The sequence below is a fragment of the Antedon mediterranea genome, chromosome 2 (genome assembly GCF_964355755.1).
Source record: "Antedon mediterranea chromosome 2, ecAntMedi1.1, whole genome shotgun sequence".
NCBI lineage: Eukaryota > Metazoa > Echinodermata > Crinoidea > Comatulida > Antedonidae > Antedon > Antedon mediterranea.
The window spans coordinates 4,224,905-4,243,417 of record NC_092671.1 but is presented as its reverse complement, the minus strand read 5'-3'; the positions used below and the strand labels follow the sequence as shown (position 1 = coordinate 4,243,417).

General features: G+C 34.9%; 1 protein-coding gene across 3 annotated transcripts in view; it reads left to right on the top strand.

The window, feature by feature from the left end:
• LOC140040117 (von Willebrand factor D and EGF domain-containing protein-like) overlaps positions 1-18,513 on the top strand; it is a 36,576-nt gene that overhangs the window by 11,572 nt on the left and 6,491 nt on the right. For 2 of the 3 annotated variants that reach the window (XM_072085803.1, XM_072085801.1), the window contains exons 2-18: positions 1,280-1,455; positions 2,934-3,183; positions 4,110-4,163; positions 5,266-5,396; positions 6,089-6,184; positions 8,171-8,260; positions 9,660-9,792; positions 10,226-10,437; positions 11,830-11,903; positions 12,946-13,009; positions 13,477-13,686; positions 13,978-14,192; positions 14,854-15,542; positions 16,212-16,345; positions 16,676-16,798; positions 16,889-16,987; positions 17,665-17,782. In XM_072085803.1, coding sequence (XP_071941904.1) covers positions 1,280-1,455; positions 2,934-3,183; positions 4,110-4,163; positions 5,266-5,396; positions 6,089-6,184; positions 8,171-8,260; positions 9,660-9,792; positions 10,226-10,437; positions 11,830-11,903; positions 12,946-13,009; positions 13,477-13,686; positions 13,978-14,192; positions 14,854-15,542; positions 16,212-16,345; positions 16,676-16,798; positions 16,889-16,987; positions 17,665-17,782 — 2,868 coding nt within the window. Of the gene's footprint in view, positions 1-913; positions 965-1,279; positions 1,456-2,933; positions 3,184-4,109; positions 4,164-5,265; positions 5,397-6,088; positions 6,185-8,170; positions 8,261-9,659; positions 9,793-10,225; positions 10,438-11,829; positions 11,904-12,945; positions 13,010-13,476; positions 13,687-13,977; positions 14,193-14,853; positions 15,543-16,211; positions 16,346-16,675; positions 16,799-16,888; positions 16,988-17,664; positions 17,783-18,513 lie in introns of those variants that run through there. The other variant, XM_072085802.1, reaches the window with a different exon arrangement.

Below are 18,513 nucleotides of genomic sequence, written 5' to 3'. Positions count from 1 at the left end.
CATGTTTTTAAACGTTTACATTGTGGTGTGTAAAATAATGTCTAGTAATAAAAATACCGTCTACTGTATGTTTACAGAAGCAGAATGTACTAGATTTTGTGAACAGCTTTTTAATAGCCCAAACATGTATACAACAAACGATCTCCATACCCTGAGGAAGATACGACATAGCTACGTGACTTTTTGCGATATTTCTGGTAACTATGGAAGAGCCACAGCAGATAGTGTAACCGCGTACAACGTAATGCATATCATTTGAAAGTTTGCCAACAAGAATTTGTACTAGGTCCTCCTACCTGCCACTGGTTTTGTAAATAGTGATGGCACATAAGTGTACTACATCAGAAAGGTCAAAAGCAAGATCAAACACCATCCTAGTGTAATGATAATAATAGGTCTAAAAGATGATGAAGATAATAGATTATAGATAACACATCAAACAATGAAGAACCAAAATGAAGATCACCTCTGTCCAAATGGACGATGGAACTCTCTTGGTACGGAAGAATGATACATTTCTTTCCGTAATGGGAGTGAATAATTTGATAGTAACACAAATAGTTGAAGGAAAGAATATGATGATCTATTTTTTTTGGTTTTGTTTTTTGTTTCACCGTGTATGCATGAGAAATGATAAATTTATTAAACGACAAACGATAACAACTGTCGACAAATATGATAAACATTATGATTCGTGATAAGCCAAATTTTAGGCCTAGTTACTTTAGAAGTGATGAGTTGAACTCACGGCAAAATCTGTCCTCAATTAAGCGTTTGTGGGTTCAATTACATCTGATTCGATTCATTCAAACCTAGCCAATGTTCAAACACTATGTTAATTGTTATACTGTCAGATTTCCGTGTTAGCAGAAAAAAAAACTACAACAGAACTCTTTCTTTGTGACACACTCAGTTAGGGGACACCTTCTCATGAAACGAACGAGGGGGATAGAAGGGGCATGTTGTAAGCCTATCCCCTAAATAGTTGTTCTACTGTACAATTTGTAAACGAACCTACGACGACAATGCATTAGAATTTATCTTTAACACAGATGTCGATGGAATCAATAATCTTATTTTAATTATTGTTAACACTATAAGGAAGGTTTGTGCACTGTCCAAAAATGCAACGTATAAATGCGGGAGAGGAAAAATCTACTTTAAACCTGTTTAATTAACATAAATGTACATAACTATAAATAATTATGGTATAACTGCATATTCCAATAAAAATGGCATTTAATAAAGTTATAACATCGTGTTTATATTTTACCGACAGACGAATGCTCTATAACCGGTCATCGGGTGATTGACGAACCTTTCCGAAGTACAACATACAAAGTAAACGTACACAGTAATAGAGCAAAAATAAATTGTGACCACGAGCTTCCAATTGGTTGGTATAAGTTTAACATCAATGGTAAACTGGCTGAGATGCCTACAAAATGTGTACAGGTAAGTGTTAATGTTTGATAAATATTTTCGCAATGAAATTAAAGCTTGGTTCTTGCATATAAAAGACGCAACTCATTGACGTAGACGCAACGCAAACGAGTTGACCAACGGTACGACAGAGTTCGGATAGTCTATCGCTTCGTGATTGGTAAATTTGTTTGCGTTGCTCGCTTAACGTCATTTCATTGCGTCCTAGTGGTGGAAACCAAGCATTATTTTACTAACAATATTACCGAGACTTCGGATCTTACCGCTGTCCGCACATGTATGTATTTTCTTGGCTGTCACTATAGATAGTATCTAACTTACTATGCACAGTCGTGGTCTAAAAATTGAATGAACTTAACCCATGTCCTATTTTTTTGCATTAAAATTCTCAAAATTGAGGTCCTCCACCTCCCATCCTTTCCTTTGTGTGGCCCTGATATCCAGCCATGTCTGAGGTACGATAGACTAATCCAATAATTACGGTAGGCCTCATGTCACAAATTGCACCATTTCGTAAATACGTGTATCCGGAATACTTTCCAGCCTAGTGTCCATCAAGATTATGCCTACATTCTTACAGACAGACAAGTTTTGTTAAAATTCCGATAATTGAATAGCACCCATATTAATCAAAAAGGTCATATTAATTAATTTGAAACATGTAGTTAAATGTATTTAGTTCTTCAACTAATAACATTCCTGACACCATAGTGACATGTCCCCAATTTTACCGACATTTTAGCTCTACTCATATCCCCGTAGGCCAATACGATCTTGACCTCATGATACCATTTTAGGCAATTTAAAGTTGCATTGTCCAGTGTGAAAGGAAAAGTGATTTTATCAATATAATTTGTAACCGGTCCGGTAACCGGTAGCCGCTAATTATTCAAGCTGCAATAGGAGGCCTACATAAATGATCTTGAAATGTAGGATTAGAATTTTTAATTTAATTCTAAATTCAAAAACTGTAAAGCTTGTGTGTTCCTGGTATGTATACAATATTCCTCTTGGTTGTTAACTTCTTAGGCGGATCCAGAGATTAATGACTCTTTTAAATTTCTACATTATTTTTTTTTCAAATGTTGTTCTTAATTGTAGATATATATATATATATATATATATATATATATATATATATGTATATAGGCCTAACCATGACTTAAACTCCTGTTCTAGCTTTCCATTTGGACGCTACGCAACGACGTAAAAAAAGAATGTTAAGTCGTCAATGAATAAAAATACATGGGCACATGTTACACTTGGTTCCCACTTGAGACGCAATACAAGGACGTAACGCAACGTAAGTGAGTTGACCAATCACAAGCGATGGACTATTCGAACGGTTGCTTATAATTGGTCAATGCGTTGCGTTTACGTCCTTGCGTTACGACCTAGTGGGAACCAAGCTTAAAGGAGCTCTTTAAAATGGTGTTTGGTTTCCGTAACGATGTAATTAACGATTTTAAACATCTTTACTTATTTTACAGAGGTCGTACTGTGGTACATCATCACCGATTTGGTTGGAAACAAATGGAGAGGAACTACCGTTACCTGGCGAAAATAGAACGTTCACAGGATGCGTGTCGTCAGGAGCAAGACATCATAATCCAAAACTGTTTAAACCAGATTGCTGTTGGATAAGCTTAACCGAGCCTATTACTGTCAGAAATTGTGGAGAATTTTTTGTATATTTTTTAAATCCACCGACGAGTTGTAGTTTATCCTATTGCGCCCAAGGTAAGTTGTAATCGATTTTGTTTTAATGCAAGAGGTAGAATTTGCATATTGTGATGGCGCTAGTTACACTCCGTCATGCGTGATTAATTAATAAAATGACGTAATACATAAACGGCATACATATGGAGAAAAATTATTAAATCCACCTACTATTTGTAGTTTATCTTATTGCGCCCAAGGTTTGTGATCATTTTGTTTTAATGCAAGAGGTAGCATTTGCATATTTTGATGGCGCTAGTTTACACTCCGTTACGCGTGATTAATTAATATAATGACGTATAGGCCATGCATAAATGATATAAAAGGAAGACAGGCTTATACGTTGTCCAATGCAATGTACCAAACCAGATATGTTGTAAATAAAGTACGAATAAATTTTGCTTATTGTCGTTTTGTTTTGCACTTGTCATAAGATTATTGACCGACATCGTAGTGTATGTGTACTTGTGTTCTGTAATATACGTTTTCGTTTACTTCCGCGGGTATACGGCATTCTAAAATACATTTACAATTTCTTTAGCAGCATTTCAAACGATATATCCACTCTGTTAGTTAATAGCTGCGTATGTCTGTTTTGGGAGGTTCTTTTCATTTGCTCTAGGCCATGTTAAATTGAGCCTATAAGTTGTTAAACCATGGACAAATCTGAATCCAGGTGGTTGTGCCGAAGGGGTTAGGCCCAGGTGGTTAGGCCTAGTGCATTGACATTCATCATATCCTGGGGGGGTTGGATGACACCAATTCATTCTGGGTTCTTTCTCTACAACTGTTTTCCAAGTACCAATGATTTTTTCCTCCTCAGTAAAAACATGGTCACATTATGGCGCAGTCCACTTGGTTGCTAGCCCGCCATTGATAAGCAATGCATGTTTTAAATACATTATTGAAATGTTTATCTAACACAGTCACTGTTTTTGTTTATATAGAAGCAACGGTAAGGTGTAAGCCTTCAGAATATTCCGTGGACGGATCTTGTAAAGGTAAGACGGGACGGAGGTTTCCATTTTGCTAACGGAAACACCGGTATCTTAATGTTAAAATTCTTAGTGCAGAAATATGAAATGTTTCGCTTAAGGGTAATTGGTGAATACAACTTGGTGAATACAACTTGGCAAATTGTCCAACCAAACTTAACGTATACGAATATACCATGAAGTTTTACCTCCATGAATATACTACCTCTAAATAACATTATAAGTCATAGGTTCTAGTCTAGCAAAATCCAAGAAGGTTCCCTATTTACATTGACATAATTTTACTGATGCCTAAAATATTATTGAATGCTTCAATCGATTGAATACTGTTTTAGTTTATACACAGAATTATAGATATCTATAACTAAAACGGTTATTTGTGACAGCTTACGTTCTATTCATGCTTTAGTAGATATTTCTAGCCACATCTGCTCGATATGACGCTACTCTTGTTATCATCCAATCAAATAAATACTTTGCTTGAAGAGTTACAATTTAACACAAATCAGGGAATCCGTCAGATTCACTCTTCCCTACACAGATAAATGAAAGGTTGCCGCAATGCCGAAGGAGGGTTGAGAACAAATGGGCCGACAAATATGCAGATAATTTGATTTTTTCATGGGTGACCGGTCTGGGCATGGAGGTAGAAAAGCTGATTTCCAGCCGGCAAACTAGGCCTACTGATCACTCCCTCTATAAATATTCAGTAGAAGAATAACTGACCATAGACCAGCTAGGGATGTAGAAAAACTGAACCCCAGCCGATGGTCTAATCGGCAAATTAGGCCTACTTATGATCACTCCCTTTGTAATTTATTAGTAGAAGAATAAACCATAAGGTCATTATAATATTTCTATGAACTTATCCAACATTAAAATTTAATCAGAATTTGCGTAATAAACTTTATCTTGCTAATGTCAGTTATATCAGACCAATTCAAACACGCATTGATAATGAGGTTAGAGGTCACTCATCTTTTCTATTATAATTACAGTACTACTACACAAATTTCAGTATCAACTTTTAATCGTGCTACATAGTTTCCTAAAATCAGAAAATCGTGTCTTGTCTTTTATTGACGTATTTGTTTATTTCGCTTCCTAGAGAAATATCCAGCAATTGTAAATACACCAGATTTATCTGTGGCAATAAAAGAAGACGGCGCGTATTTAAGTAGTTCCTACGAGCCATCAACTTCGACAGGCAATATTGTATACTTGGTCACGTGGTATAAAGTAAGTTTTGAATACCGTACTTAACTTGATTTAGATTAGGCCTACTATAGAGGTGATATTGACCATTACTTATGTTTGCAGCTAGATTGAATTGCGGGCGGTTGTGTGAGTTGAATGCAATCAAACGCATTGAAGCGCATTGAGCATTTGAAATCGTGTTACAGTAGAACCACTATTTAACATAACCGAACATAATATTATAGTACCCTAAAATAGGGGTTTGGCCGTAATGTTTTTTATATTTTCTGTCAACAGTGATTCTCTCTTAGCTTTTCCCTTTTCCCTGTATGGGGTCCAAATGAAAAAATGTAGTTTTTTCTTGTACTCCAAAGGTGTAGACAAGTAAAAGTATAGGCTTATTTGAATTTTATATAATATGAATAAATAATTGTGAAACTTTAATATGAAAAATAATAATAATAATTTAGTATATTTTTATAATCTCTTTATTTTGTTTTTTTTATATGCTCCTGTTTATATGTAATTAAGATTGTTTACTTGCTTTTTTATTGTGTGCTTCTTTGTTTTATATTTGTAAATCACAGGTTTGCCCGCTGGGATTGTTGTGATTTTTGTTTTATACCGAATAAATAAAATAAAAATAACTTCTACTGTAATCGTAATGTTTGTATATCTAAGCTAAATATAAGCCTACGGTAAACAAAATATTTTCTCTATTTATGTGTTTACAGAAAGAAAATGAAATATTGACTGAATTATTTAATAGCGAGACGAGTAAAACAATTGCATTCCTGCCTACGAAGCCTTACATTCGAATGGGTGACGAAGTAAGTGATTGCACTTTTTTAAGCTGCAGCCATACGTGTTCCGTTATACGAAACGGAAGACGTCACCGTTTTGTGAAATTGTGAATATATCTTTAAACATGGTTCTCCCATCATATGAAACGCACACCTGCGTTGCGCTTACGTCGTCTAGGACGTAACACAAGAGATGGAAAAAGTCAGCGGATGGATTATCCGAACTAACGATTGTAATTGCTCAATTTACTTGCGCCGCGCTTACGTCCTTGCGTTGCGTACTACCAGAATGGAACGCAATATTACTTGCGTTGCGAGTACTTGTTTATAATTCCTCCTAACGAGAACCAAGCTTTATATATTAGTGTTGTTTTTTTTATTATAACAAATTATTTCAATGTTGATGAATTCAATTCTTTGGAAGTGTCATGCTTTTTTAAATATTTTTTTTTTGCGCGCGCCAACAAGCGCTGAAAAAACAGTCTCTCAAATAGGCATACAGTAGGCCTATACTGTATATTCAATTTCTAGAATTCTGCAAAGATGTGAAACAAACTCTTTTGTTTTAAAGATCTACAACAGGTTCATTTTGTCAGACGATAGTCTAATATTTTGCAATTCATATTTTTGAAAAATCATATTTTATAAATTAAAAAATATCATTGGATACGTCAGTCGTAGTTATCATTCAGTGTAATTACATATGATTTTCGAAGGACGCATATTTGCCCAGGGTAGGCCTATTTATAATCTGCAAATATTGAAAAAACTGCAACGTTATTATTTTCAAATTGATAACGAATGACAGTTATATAATTAGCAATTTTAACATTTAGCTTTTAAACTTTACGCCTGTGGTATAATGCATTATAATTTGTGTATTTTAGTTATCAACATGTCAAAAATAATTTTATAGTGTTGCATTTATGTCAGAAAGTATTCGCTGTTTGAATGGTGATCGGTTCTCTCATGAGTAATTTACAAACGAACTATTTGACGAACTGATACATCTTGATACTTCTGTCAGTATTTTAGCCTGTGATTTTGATATTTTATCTGAGTGGCAAAGTCAAGGACTCAGTGGGTGGGAGGGGTGCTAGCAGGTTGTCCTACCCTATACACCACATACATTGAACGCGCCGTATCATTTTACTTCTTTTTCCACTATTCTCACAAATCGAACACCGAAACAATTTTCTCGTAATTTTAAGAGTACACTATCGTCAAACTCATTTCGAGTTTGTATGCGTTTCCTTTTCATATTTTTATCAACCTGTTTTTCTTTTCTGCTTTTTCTTTATATTTTGATGATAATGATGATGAATAAAGTATATTTGATTTTAAAACATTCCTGAACTATGATTGGTTGTCTATATTGTCGCGTCAACACAGCAAATTAGATCGATATGAATATGAATGCACATAAACCAACGCTTTCAATTGGCGTGCGAATGAGTTCGCCAATTAATAATTCAAAACAGAGATTTGAGAGAGCTCGGATTTGTACTACATATCGTTGCACACGTTTTCAATAAAATATTAGAATAAACGGTTCTCATTCATCGTGATAATGCGATATTGAAAATTTAAAACAAAAATTACTTAACAGATTTCCTGTTTTCAAAATTCAATGTATCGTCAAGTAGTCAGAAATTTTACGAACAGGAAATGTATATCAATAAGTGAAATTCTCCTAAAGTACAATGGTGTATTTCTGTTTAAACTATAGTATATATTGAGTAGACCTATTTTGAGAATTGTATTTTGAATCATCACTTTCAAGTAATTTTATTTTCATGTTGTAAGTACATTAACTCTCATGTAATATTAATAAGTAAAGTATACATTTAATCTTTCCGAATCCAGTTGATGCTTCAATAGTGAATTGCACTTTAACACGTAGGCCGAATGTAATTTGTCATTCTGCTGAGATTTCAGAGAAAATAGTGTCATTTGTAATCATGTAACTCAATATGACAACTAATACTCAATTAATTCTGTTTTTAATTGCAGGTTTTGTGCAAAGTATCTACCTTCTTCAACATTACAAGAGAATGGAAAAGCCCTGCTGTTGAGAGTACAATATTTAAAGCAGAAATAAGGGTAAAAAAAGCTTTTCAATTTTCCATTACGTCAGAAAGTTACATACGTGTTAGCAGACGATCAAACATGATTATGCATTTTAAAGATGTCAATACAATCTACATGACAAAGTCTGTCCTGTTTGAAAAAAAAATTATTGGCAACATTCTATCAACCAAATCTTGAATTGTCATATAGAAAAAGAATTTCTTTTTTTTAAATGTGTTTTAATCAGACCCAATACTCATGTTTATGTTTTGATTTCCGCCCTTGGTGTTAGTGACGTCGTGAAACCAGGTGTCAACTTCTAAACGTTTTTAAGATCTCTAATTAAACGAAAATATGTTAAGATTATTGGCAGTGGTCCTATTATTGTTGTATATAAAGCCAAAGAAATAATACTTGCAATACAAATGTTAGGCTTAGGCCTATCACTTCTAATTGTTGGACCCTAGATGAGGATAGCCAGGGTATGCAATACACGCCTATGCTAAACGTTTTAATGATCAGACACATGGTAAACAGACTTCGCCTAGAAGTTTGTAACGCCTCCAACATTTTCAGCAGCGTTGTTTTCACCAATGATAATTTCCTAATGTTATTAAAATGTTAATTCATCCATTAAAAGTTGTGATTTATGATTAAGACCTCAGGCATGTTCTTTCCTGAATCGTATCCGCCATTCATAAGTACTGTATTTACATTAATGGTAAGAGGGGTAAACAGGGGTAAACCATACTTATAATGTACCTATTGACAGGTTCTGTCCGGTCTGACTCAATGTACATTGAGCTGTGTTTCACGTTCTTTTTTCTGTAGTATTTAATACAGTGTTTCAATCTATTTTACTTGTGCGTTCACACGTATGTTCTAAAACGTTACATTGGAAACTTACCAAGTCAAATAGGAGGTACATCAAAGTTATGTTGGAGTTAACGAGACGGCGGTATAAGATAGTTATCCGATCGCACAGTGACGTCGTATGTAGGCCCTAACTTTGACATTGTTTGAATCAGCTTAAATCGGTTCTATGCACGATTAACTCCAATGTGAACACAACTTTCGACACATCAAGAAGCTTGTGGTTTAAGCAGGTGGTTTTCCAGGGGATAGTTCCGCCACCTAATTGTCCGGGGGTAAATGTCTGCGTGGTAGTTGTCCAGGGAGTAGTTGTTCGGCGGATACGGTTTGGGGATGTTGGTGCCCGGCCAGACGTTATTGTTTAACTCTACTTCCTAATGTAACCTTGGTGAAAGGATTAAAAAAATCTGCCTACACCCCCTCACGAAGGTTAATATTTACTTTAAAGATGGATTTTACGAAATTACAGTAATTTTTTTCCAAGGATGAAATTAAATTATTGCTTGTTCTTATCATAACTTCAAATAACCGGAAATTATCTTGTTGCTTGGTACTGTAGATTTCTTCAAAACATGTGGAGATTGTGGAAGATGCAAAGATTCATAAACTCATATTTGAAACTACTGTACCGGTTGTATGTGAAACAGAAGGGCCATGCAGTGTCAAAATACCACTTTCTGTAGACAAAGACGGTAAGAAGAATGTACAACACTACAACAACAATTCAATATGATTATATAAACTAGTATAAACTAGTATAAACTAGTATAAACTAGTATAAACTAGTATAAACTAGTAGGCCTAATGATTCTTTTTATGTAAAACAATGAACGCATTGAACATAACAATACGCCCTTTTGGATCAGATAAAAGACTTTATTATAGAAAACTTAAGGCATTCGTTTTTCCTAAGTTAAAAAAAAAATTTAAAAAAACCATTTTTAATTTAGTTTTCACTATATTTAATTATATTTATGCCTGTTTTCCAATAGGCGAATATTAATATTCAAATGACGAATCGACTGGATGCGTATTAGTGTATGCGAAAGCGCAATGCTTTAAATTCGTCTCGTTTGAACAGGATTAAGGAATTTTCGATATTAATTTGTTGTCCTTAATTTTTAGAAAATAACTTCCATCCTGATATTGCAATTTCTGAATGTTTTGTTGAAATCAAAGCAAGGAAATGTTCAAAACGTAATTGTGGGAAAGGTGTTGTTTACATAAAAGCTGTAACTGATTTCATGTCTGATGGTGACCGAATTAGTAACATACGAACAGGTGCTATTACTAGTGATGACCAAATATGGAATGGGTACAAAATAGATGACGTAACGGTATGTAGTTTGTGGAAAAGTTTTAACAACTTTGCTATATTCTATCAATCGCTTTGCTTAAGTAAAGATGGATTAATTATTATTATTATTATTTTATTTATATAGCGCTTTTCCAAATTAGTATAAAATGATCAAAGCGCTTTACATCAGCAGACCCAACAATGAGTTACTTCTTAGGAAATAGATGTGTTTTGAGGGCTTTTTTAAATTTTAAAACCGTGGTTTGTTCCCGGATCACAGACGGGAGTTTGTTCCACATCACCGGTCCAAATTTTGAGAAAGTATTATTTCCAGAGGTCCGCTTTTTGAGACAGTGATCCAATCTAGTGTGATCTATCTCGGACCTCAGGCCTCTCTTAGCACATCTATACACCCGTAAGAGATTCCTCAGATAACAGGGCGCATTATTATTTATACAATTGATTAAGTTGTTAAGTGACACCAGTTCTGAAATCAGTTCTTTTTATCTTTTAAAGTAGACTTGCCATCTATGCTTTTAAGGAAAACAAACATTAAACATTTGCTTTGGTTACTTTAAAAAAAGTTAGACAATTTGATTATCCTTTTAATTAAGATTTAGTTTTTGTTGAATGTTCTTAACTTGTACCGGATGTTGTTCCTATATAAATAGCATTTTTTGAGAAACTGTTCAAAATATGTATTATTTATTCTACAATAATACTTTTGAAATGTAGAATGGGTTTAATCTTGGGAATTTGTCTATTAATAACGTACCTGGATTCCCAGGTCAGTGATATTGAACCGAATCATCTTGGACAGCAGCCATAAATCTATTCTTAGAATTCTGTTCATATACGTCGCGCAAATTCTGTTCACACACAAATTTTGTTCATACACACAAATTATGTCCATACACACAAATTATGCTCTTACCCACAAATTATGTTCATACACACAAATTACGGTGTTGCTATAGTTTAAATTCACTTTTCATAAACTAACCGGAGAACTGTTTATTGTAATGCCATAACGAAGTAAAAAGGAGTAACTTATTTATTCACACCATTTTCATTTAATACAATTATACATAGAACATTGTATTGCTCCAAGACATTACAATTGCAAAGTGAAATTCATCTACAACGTTCAGTGCCCTATTTTAATCAGCTGGATAGACAATCTTGCAGACTATTTGTACGAGAAATGATGGGCCGCTAACATCTACTGCTACGAAGAACTTCACAAAATATAGGGGCCGTGTCGAATCTTGCAAAATGTGTTTCCTTATTTTTAATCGTTTGTCAAAAATGGATTCAATGAGTTCTGTTATTAATACATTGCCATCGCGTGTGCGTGACAAATGTAAAATAAAAGTGACACTTTGTTAAAATGTACTTCAATTTCAACAAACATAAATTTGTGTCTTTTCAGGTGTTTGTAAAAGATGTTGCTGGGGCACAATGTTACTCGTTCACCGATCCGCACTTTATCACATTTGATAGATTGTAAGTGACCTTTGACATGAATAATGTCTTACAAATAATATTATATTGCGTAGTGATGAAAGAAACAACTAATGCAAGATAAGACATATATCTCACCTATCTCCCACCCACTTAATTTTGGTTAAATCATTGAATTAAACTCTTCTTGTCATCTGTAAGTCGTGGGTCTCTTAAGTATCACTGATTTCATTTATCAATTTCAGCAATATATCAACAGCATAATTCAGTTTAAACACAGACGATGTATACCATTATTAGAACTGGATCACATAACCTCAAAGTTAATTAATCATGATATAGACGAGGATAACTTAACTTAAATATGTAAATTATGTTGCCTAAATGAAACAGGATGTGTACCTAGAGAAGGAATATTTTACCACAATATTATTATTGAATCAAAATTCAAACTTAAAATTTAATTGTTTTTAAGTTGCAATCTGTAGAAAAAAAATACTCTCTTGTGAAATTCAATTGGCCGGTGGCCTGAAAGAGATTATTCAAGTGGGGCGTTGCCCGAATGAACTGTTCCAAGTGGGGCGGTGCCCGAATGAACTGAAATTAACTTAATGTTCCGTATTAAATTATGTAACCCTGCATTTCCCAGCATGATCAAGAAAAAAAAATAAGAATGATGATTTAGAGTGAATAGAAACTTGTTTTTGTTCAGTATTCGAATTCGTATAAGAACAAACGTTAAATCTACCAAATACCTAATATTTCTACTAGTATGTAGTCAATACCTGGCTAGTTTTTTTTCATGTGCTGAATATTCCGTCATAGTTGTTCAAAACATCTTCCTATTGATTCTCTGATGCAGAACATAGTTAATATTGTTAATTTAATCATAGAAAATAAAGTATAACAACCTTAGCTAGCCGCACAGTTCAATGCAAGGTTACTGTCGCACAAGCGTGACTCTATCAAGCCGAATGTTGTATAGCACAACAGCAGGAATGTGACATTATATTTCCTATATAGACACATTTTAATGAGACACTCGTAAACTAAGTCTAAACATGATTTTTTGTTTGGCTTTTAGAAAATACGATTTCTACAAGACAGGAACCTACATTCTGCACAAGAGTTTAAATAGAGATTTTGAGGTAAGATCGCAAAATGGTTACAAAACAATGCAAACCAGATGTTGTAAATTGGCAGCTGATGCTCACTTTCAACATTTTCTATGTATGTGACAAAACATCAACCGATTGTTTCTATTATCGTTCAATTTATTCGATTCGTTCATAGTATTCAGACGTAATCTAATTATGACCAAATCACTTGACAATAATCAAAGGAATGTTTGTAGAATGTCACCGATTATCCATACTGTAGGAATATCATCTTCATTTGTTCAGTATCGTAGAAAATGTCATGATATAGCTATGGATTGTTTGCATTTTAGGTACAATAGGGGGGAATGGGTTGTTTTTATTGCTTTAAAATTGCTTAATAGGCTAGACTATGTATAGAGGGTTTTCTAATATCCCCGACCTCTCGTTAAAAAAACAATTACAATTTTAAATCACTTTGGGTATAACTGTACCCCGAACTGTACTTTGCTTTTAAGGTGAATTCACGGATTTGGAACTGTGGTGGCGCTACTGATGAAATATCGTGCAATTGCGGATTTGTTGCAAGAGAAAATAATGACGTAATATCGGTGGACATGTGCAATGGAGCTCTGTTAGAAACTAAGCCAGAAGTAAAGATTAAGAGTCAGTTGCCTCTGGCAGATGGAGTTAAAATAAAAGAATCAAAATTCAGAAAAAAGATAACGGTAAGTATAACATCGTCAAAAGTTCCCGTCGTTCAACGTACAAAAGCACCGCTTTATCAAATTGTGCACGCGCATATCAACTTCTATGTGCCCATTTTTTGAGATGGGTAAAGTAAGTCTGACTTTCGACCTTAAAGGAGAGTTCTACCCACAGTTTGAAAAGTTTATATTTAATTGAAAGTTAAGAATATGTGACCAGGAAAGAGTGAACTTCCCTGATGACCAGAGAAGAGTGAACTTCCCGGATGTTACAATATTTATAATAACACGGTTTTTTGTATGCAATGTCAGGTGAGTTTTCCTTCTGGATCGTTTGTTCGAGCAGACATATCTGAATGGGGTATGAGTATATCCGTACAAGTTCCTTCCAGTGATTTCAACCATACACGCGGTCTTTGTGGTGCGTATGATGGCGATCCAAACAACGACTATCACTTTACAGAAAAAACTAAAATGGACATTGAAATGGAGCATGGACAAGCTAACGAATTTGTTGAACAATGGAGGTGAGTAATCGGTGTGTTTGGAAAAATTGATTATCTAATCGAAAAGTAGAAAATACGTCATAGATAGGCCTACATAATTTCCAAAGCCTAAATTAACAGATGCGGATTGAAGTAAGATTTTTCCAGTTCGGAGAAGAAAAACGGAAAACTATTTGGTACGCCATACATTTTATCTGAGATATGAAAACCAGGACATCTTTGTTTTCAAAGTTTGGAGAAGTGTGTGATTTGTCTAGAATAAAAACATAGTCTGTCTTGGTCAACCTTTGTTTGCAATCGCCGAGTTTGTCCATAGAATGTTTCCAGAGAATGTTTCCAAAATGTTGTCAGTTGACAAACTTCAGAGGAAAACTGTAGGAAACAGTTCGTAGAAGTCTACACTATCAAACTTTAGTTTGCAGACTCAAAGAGAATTTAATTCGCAAACTTTGGCAATATTATTTTGAGAAACTCGAGTTTGCTTGCGTTTGAAAACAAAAGTTTGCTAATGTGGACTGAGCTTAACTTCTGCAAACAAGTTTTCTACTAGTAGTTTGCCGAAGTTTGTCAACTGGCAGACTTTGGAAAACTTTTCTTGTTTGCAAACTAAAGTTGCTAGAGTGCAGACTATGTTTTAAAGTTTTCGCTTTCAAACATCTCTTTCGATAATCCTTTTTTTCAGGTTGCGTGATGGTGGTCTGTTTAACCATTTACCAGAATATAAAGAATATCCCAAAACGAAACGGTTCTGTAACTGCGAGGGTACCCCCAGAAGCGCGGTGGCGGTAACGCGCAAGTGTACGCGTTATGATGACGTCATTAGAACTGAACTCATCAAATCAACAGATATGACATCGAAATACAAGACGAGAAAAAATAGGAATAAAAATAACCCGAAAAAGCGTGACGTTGAACAGTTTGAATATTTTTTCTACCCGGATGCTCATGATTCTGACTTACAACCCGTCACCCCATCATGGCCCACGCCTACTGGAGTAACTGAGCTCCAGGCTGTGGAAATGTGCGAGAAAAAGTTAATGCGTCCCATCCTATCGTATTTGTGTTCAAACGTGTTAGGATCAGAAATGTACATCAAAGATGCGATTGAAATGTGTGTTGCCGATCTACAGCTGACGGATGACTTCCGCTGGGATTCGTACGCGTACACGCTGATTGAAAATGAATGTGAACGCGCATTATTGGAAAATCAGACTATATGGGTCAAAACAGATGGTCGTAGTGTAAACAATATGTATTTGTTACATAAAAATCTTAACTGCCCATACAGTTGTTCTGGACATGGTGCATGTACGAGCCTGGGTTGCTATTGTGACGAAGGATTTTATTCAGTAGATTGTAGTTTACGAAAAGGTGAGTGTAATTAGAATGATTATGAACTTATTTCATTTATTACCGTCAATATATCACTATTATTACCGTTCCTCATCGTTTTGGATGGATGACTTATCGACTGGTATATTTAGGTACTCCTGGCTCATTGTTTTGTACTTCCCTGTGTTGTTCTCATATCATCATATATGGGTAATTTCGATTGACGACGACCTACGACTGTTTCTCGTCGCCCTAATCTATTATTCGCCCGAACCTAGAACTCGCCCGAACCTAGAATTTGCCCGAACCTAGAATTCGCCCGAACCAAGTTTGAGGAGAATTCTAGAATTCGCCCAAACCTAGAATTCGCCCGAACCTAGAATTCGCCCGAACCTATAATTCGCCCGAACCTAGAATTCCCCCGAACCTATAATTTGCCCAAACTAAGTCGAAAAAATAGCCAGGAAGCATTTCTCCCAATGAATTTACATGACGTAAGTAGTACGTAGGTCATTATAAATCGAAAGCTCAAAGTATTCATACCACACACCCTTCCGGCTGTCCGAACCTTGTCACCATTGTCACTGTCTTCTTGTCACTCATCTTCCCTATTAACATCTCAAAATAGATCCATTAAAGATTTTAAAAAAATGTCATAACCGTTGGCAATACTCTCGAGATAATTATTTATTTTCTTACGTATTTCAGACACACCCGCAATTACACGTATCGGTGACAACGGACTGTGTGATAAAAGAACCGGGACATGTGACGTCATCAAAGTTAACGTGGTCAACGTTAAGAAATCTTATTCCATCAGGTGTCACATGACGTTATTAAACGTATGTTGAATCAATTCCATATTGAATTCAGATTGTGAAATATAGATTAATTATTTAGCTGCTTAGGTATATGTATTTGGTTTACTGTATAAAATAGACCGACTGACTTACTGACAATTCTTATATCTATCGATGGTTAAAGTACTTTATGTATCATTGTGGTTTATCTGACAAGAGACCGATGACCGTCCAATCGGCAGATCGACCGACCGACCGATCTATCGTTATACCGACCAATCAACTGGAAAACCGACCGACCAATCATACCGACAAACATCAACTTTATTTAATTCAGCTATTATAAGCAATATATCATTGATTTTTATTTAGACTAATGAAGAAATTACAGAATTCGACAGCATTGGGCAATTCAGAAACAAACAAACAATCTTGTGTCCAGTACCAAATAAGATATTTAAAGGCGTTAATGAGCCAATAAAGTGGGCAGTACAGGTTAGTAGAATGTCAAAAAACAAAAATTTTCATCGAATCTTTACGCGTACGACGTCTAGATCTAATCTTTATGATTTGATTTGATTTAAGGTATCTTTGAATGGTGGATCCGTAAGCAACGCGGTCATTTTCACTGTCTTCGATTCAATGTGCTTCCAATGTGATTGGCAAGGTACCTGTAATATGACGGTAAGTTACATACGGGGACATCTTGTTAACACAACAACCGTGGCCCCTGAATTAGACGCAACAACGTGACCCTTGACTACTATAAGTGTACTAGTTGAAGGGGTTTACTATGATGTCGGTCAATAAGCTTCTGGCAACTACAAAATAATAACAATCACCTAAATTCATTCGAGCACACCTGACTTGTTACATTAGCATAACGTACGCTGGTCCGTACTAGTCTTTGACCGTACATCATTCTTTAAATTAATCATGCGTAACGGAGTGTAACTAGTGCCATCACTTTGCTGTATTATTCAGTAAAAGTCACTTTATAATCGTTTATCTGTAGTCTGAAATCCTTTCAAACAGTTCACATACGTATTATATAATCAGTATTTTCAGTTTTCTGTGCACATTAAGTTTCTGAATACACTGTCTTTCCAATTGTATATTATCAACAATTAATGTTTACACTATCAAGTAAACACACATTTCATCACTAGTTTAGTGGTTTTGGAGGAGATGACATGGATTGGAAAGAATCTTAGTTCAAGTGACGTGTATAATTATTATCAACTATGTTAAAATCTGTTTACACAATCAAGCATACACATCATCACCAATGTATTGGTTTTTGAAGGAGATGATATGGAGAAAATCCCAGTTTATTTGACGTATTATATTATTTTTTGTAGATCGAATCTTTCTGCTTTATCGAGCAAACGTGTCGGTACATCGGTGAAACATCTCCAACAAACGAGTGTTTAACTTGCATTCCTGACTTAAATATTTACGAATGGTCTAATAAAGAAGGTATGTGATTGGTAGATGAATGGTTTTATCGACTGATGTGTAATAGAATGTGACTCATTTTGACTTTTCTTAATAACGTATTGACATACATGGCATGTTTAGTGGGGAGACAGTTGGCGCACCTCGTTGTTTTTCAGTTCCGTAACTTAAATTATTAAGGAACTTCATATTACTTTCTCAGTGTGCTTTAACTTTTTAATACATTTTTTTTTGTAAATTGGCCTTTAGACCTATTAGACATTTTCTAAATTAATTAAGTATTTTTTTAAGAGGTATGATAAGTGGGAAAAGTACAGATTGATAGAAAAACATAAATGATGATATAAATGGGAGGAACAACAAAAGACAAAACTGAACGTGGGTGTTCAAACAATGATACGGTAATGAAAACAAATGTTAATACGCGCACTTAAACGCTGTGCAAGGTGTATAACGGCGGTTATAATAATATTAACCTTTAATAATTGGTTCGATTCGCTTGATAAACATACACATCAACACATGAAATACGAATTATATCGCATCCGATTTAAACATACATCAACTGGCATTGCGCCCACGTTCCGTACAAAATTAAAACCTTCTGTGGAACTAAAAATATGAAGGCCAGGAAGAAAACAAAAGGAAGTGGACGAGGAAATATTTATTAGGATATGCACGCAACCTGACGAAAACACCGTGGAAGCTTAGGCCAGAGAGATCTCCCTGCTTAGGCCTAGGCTAGCTACTTC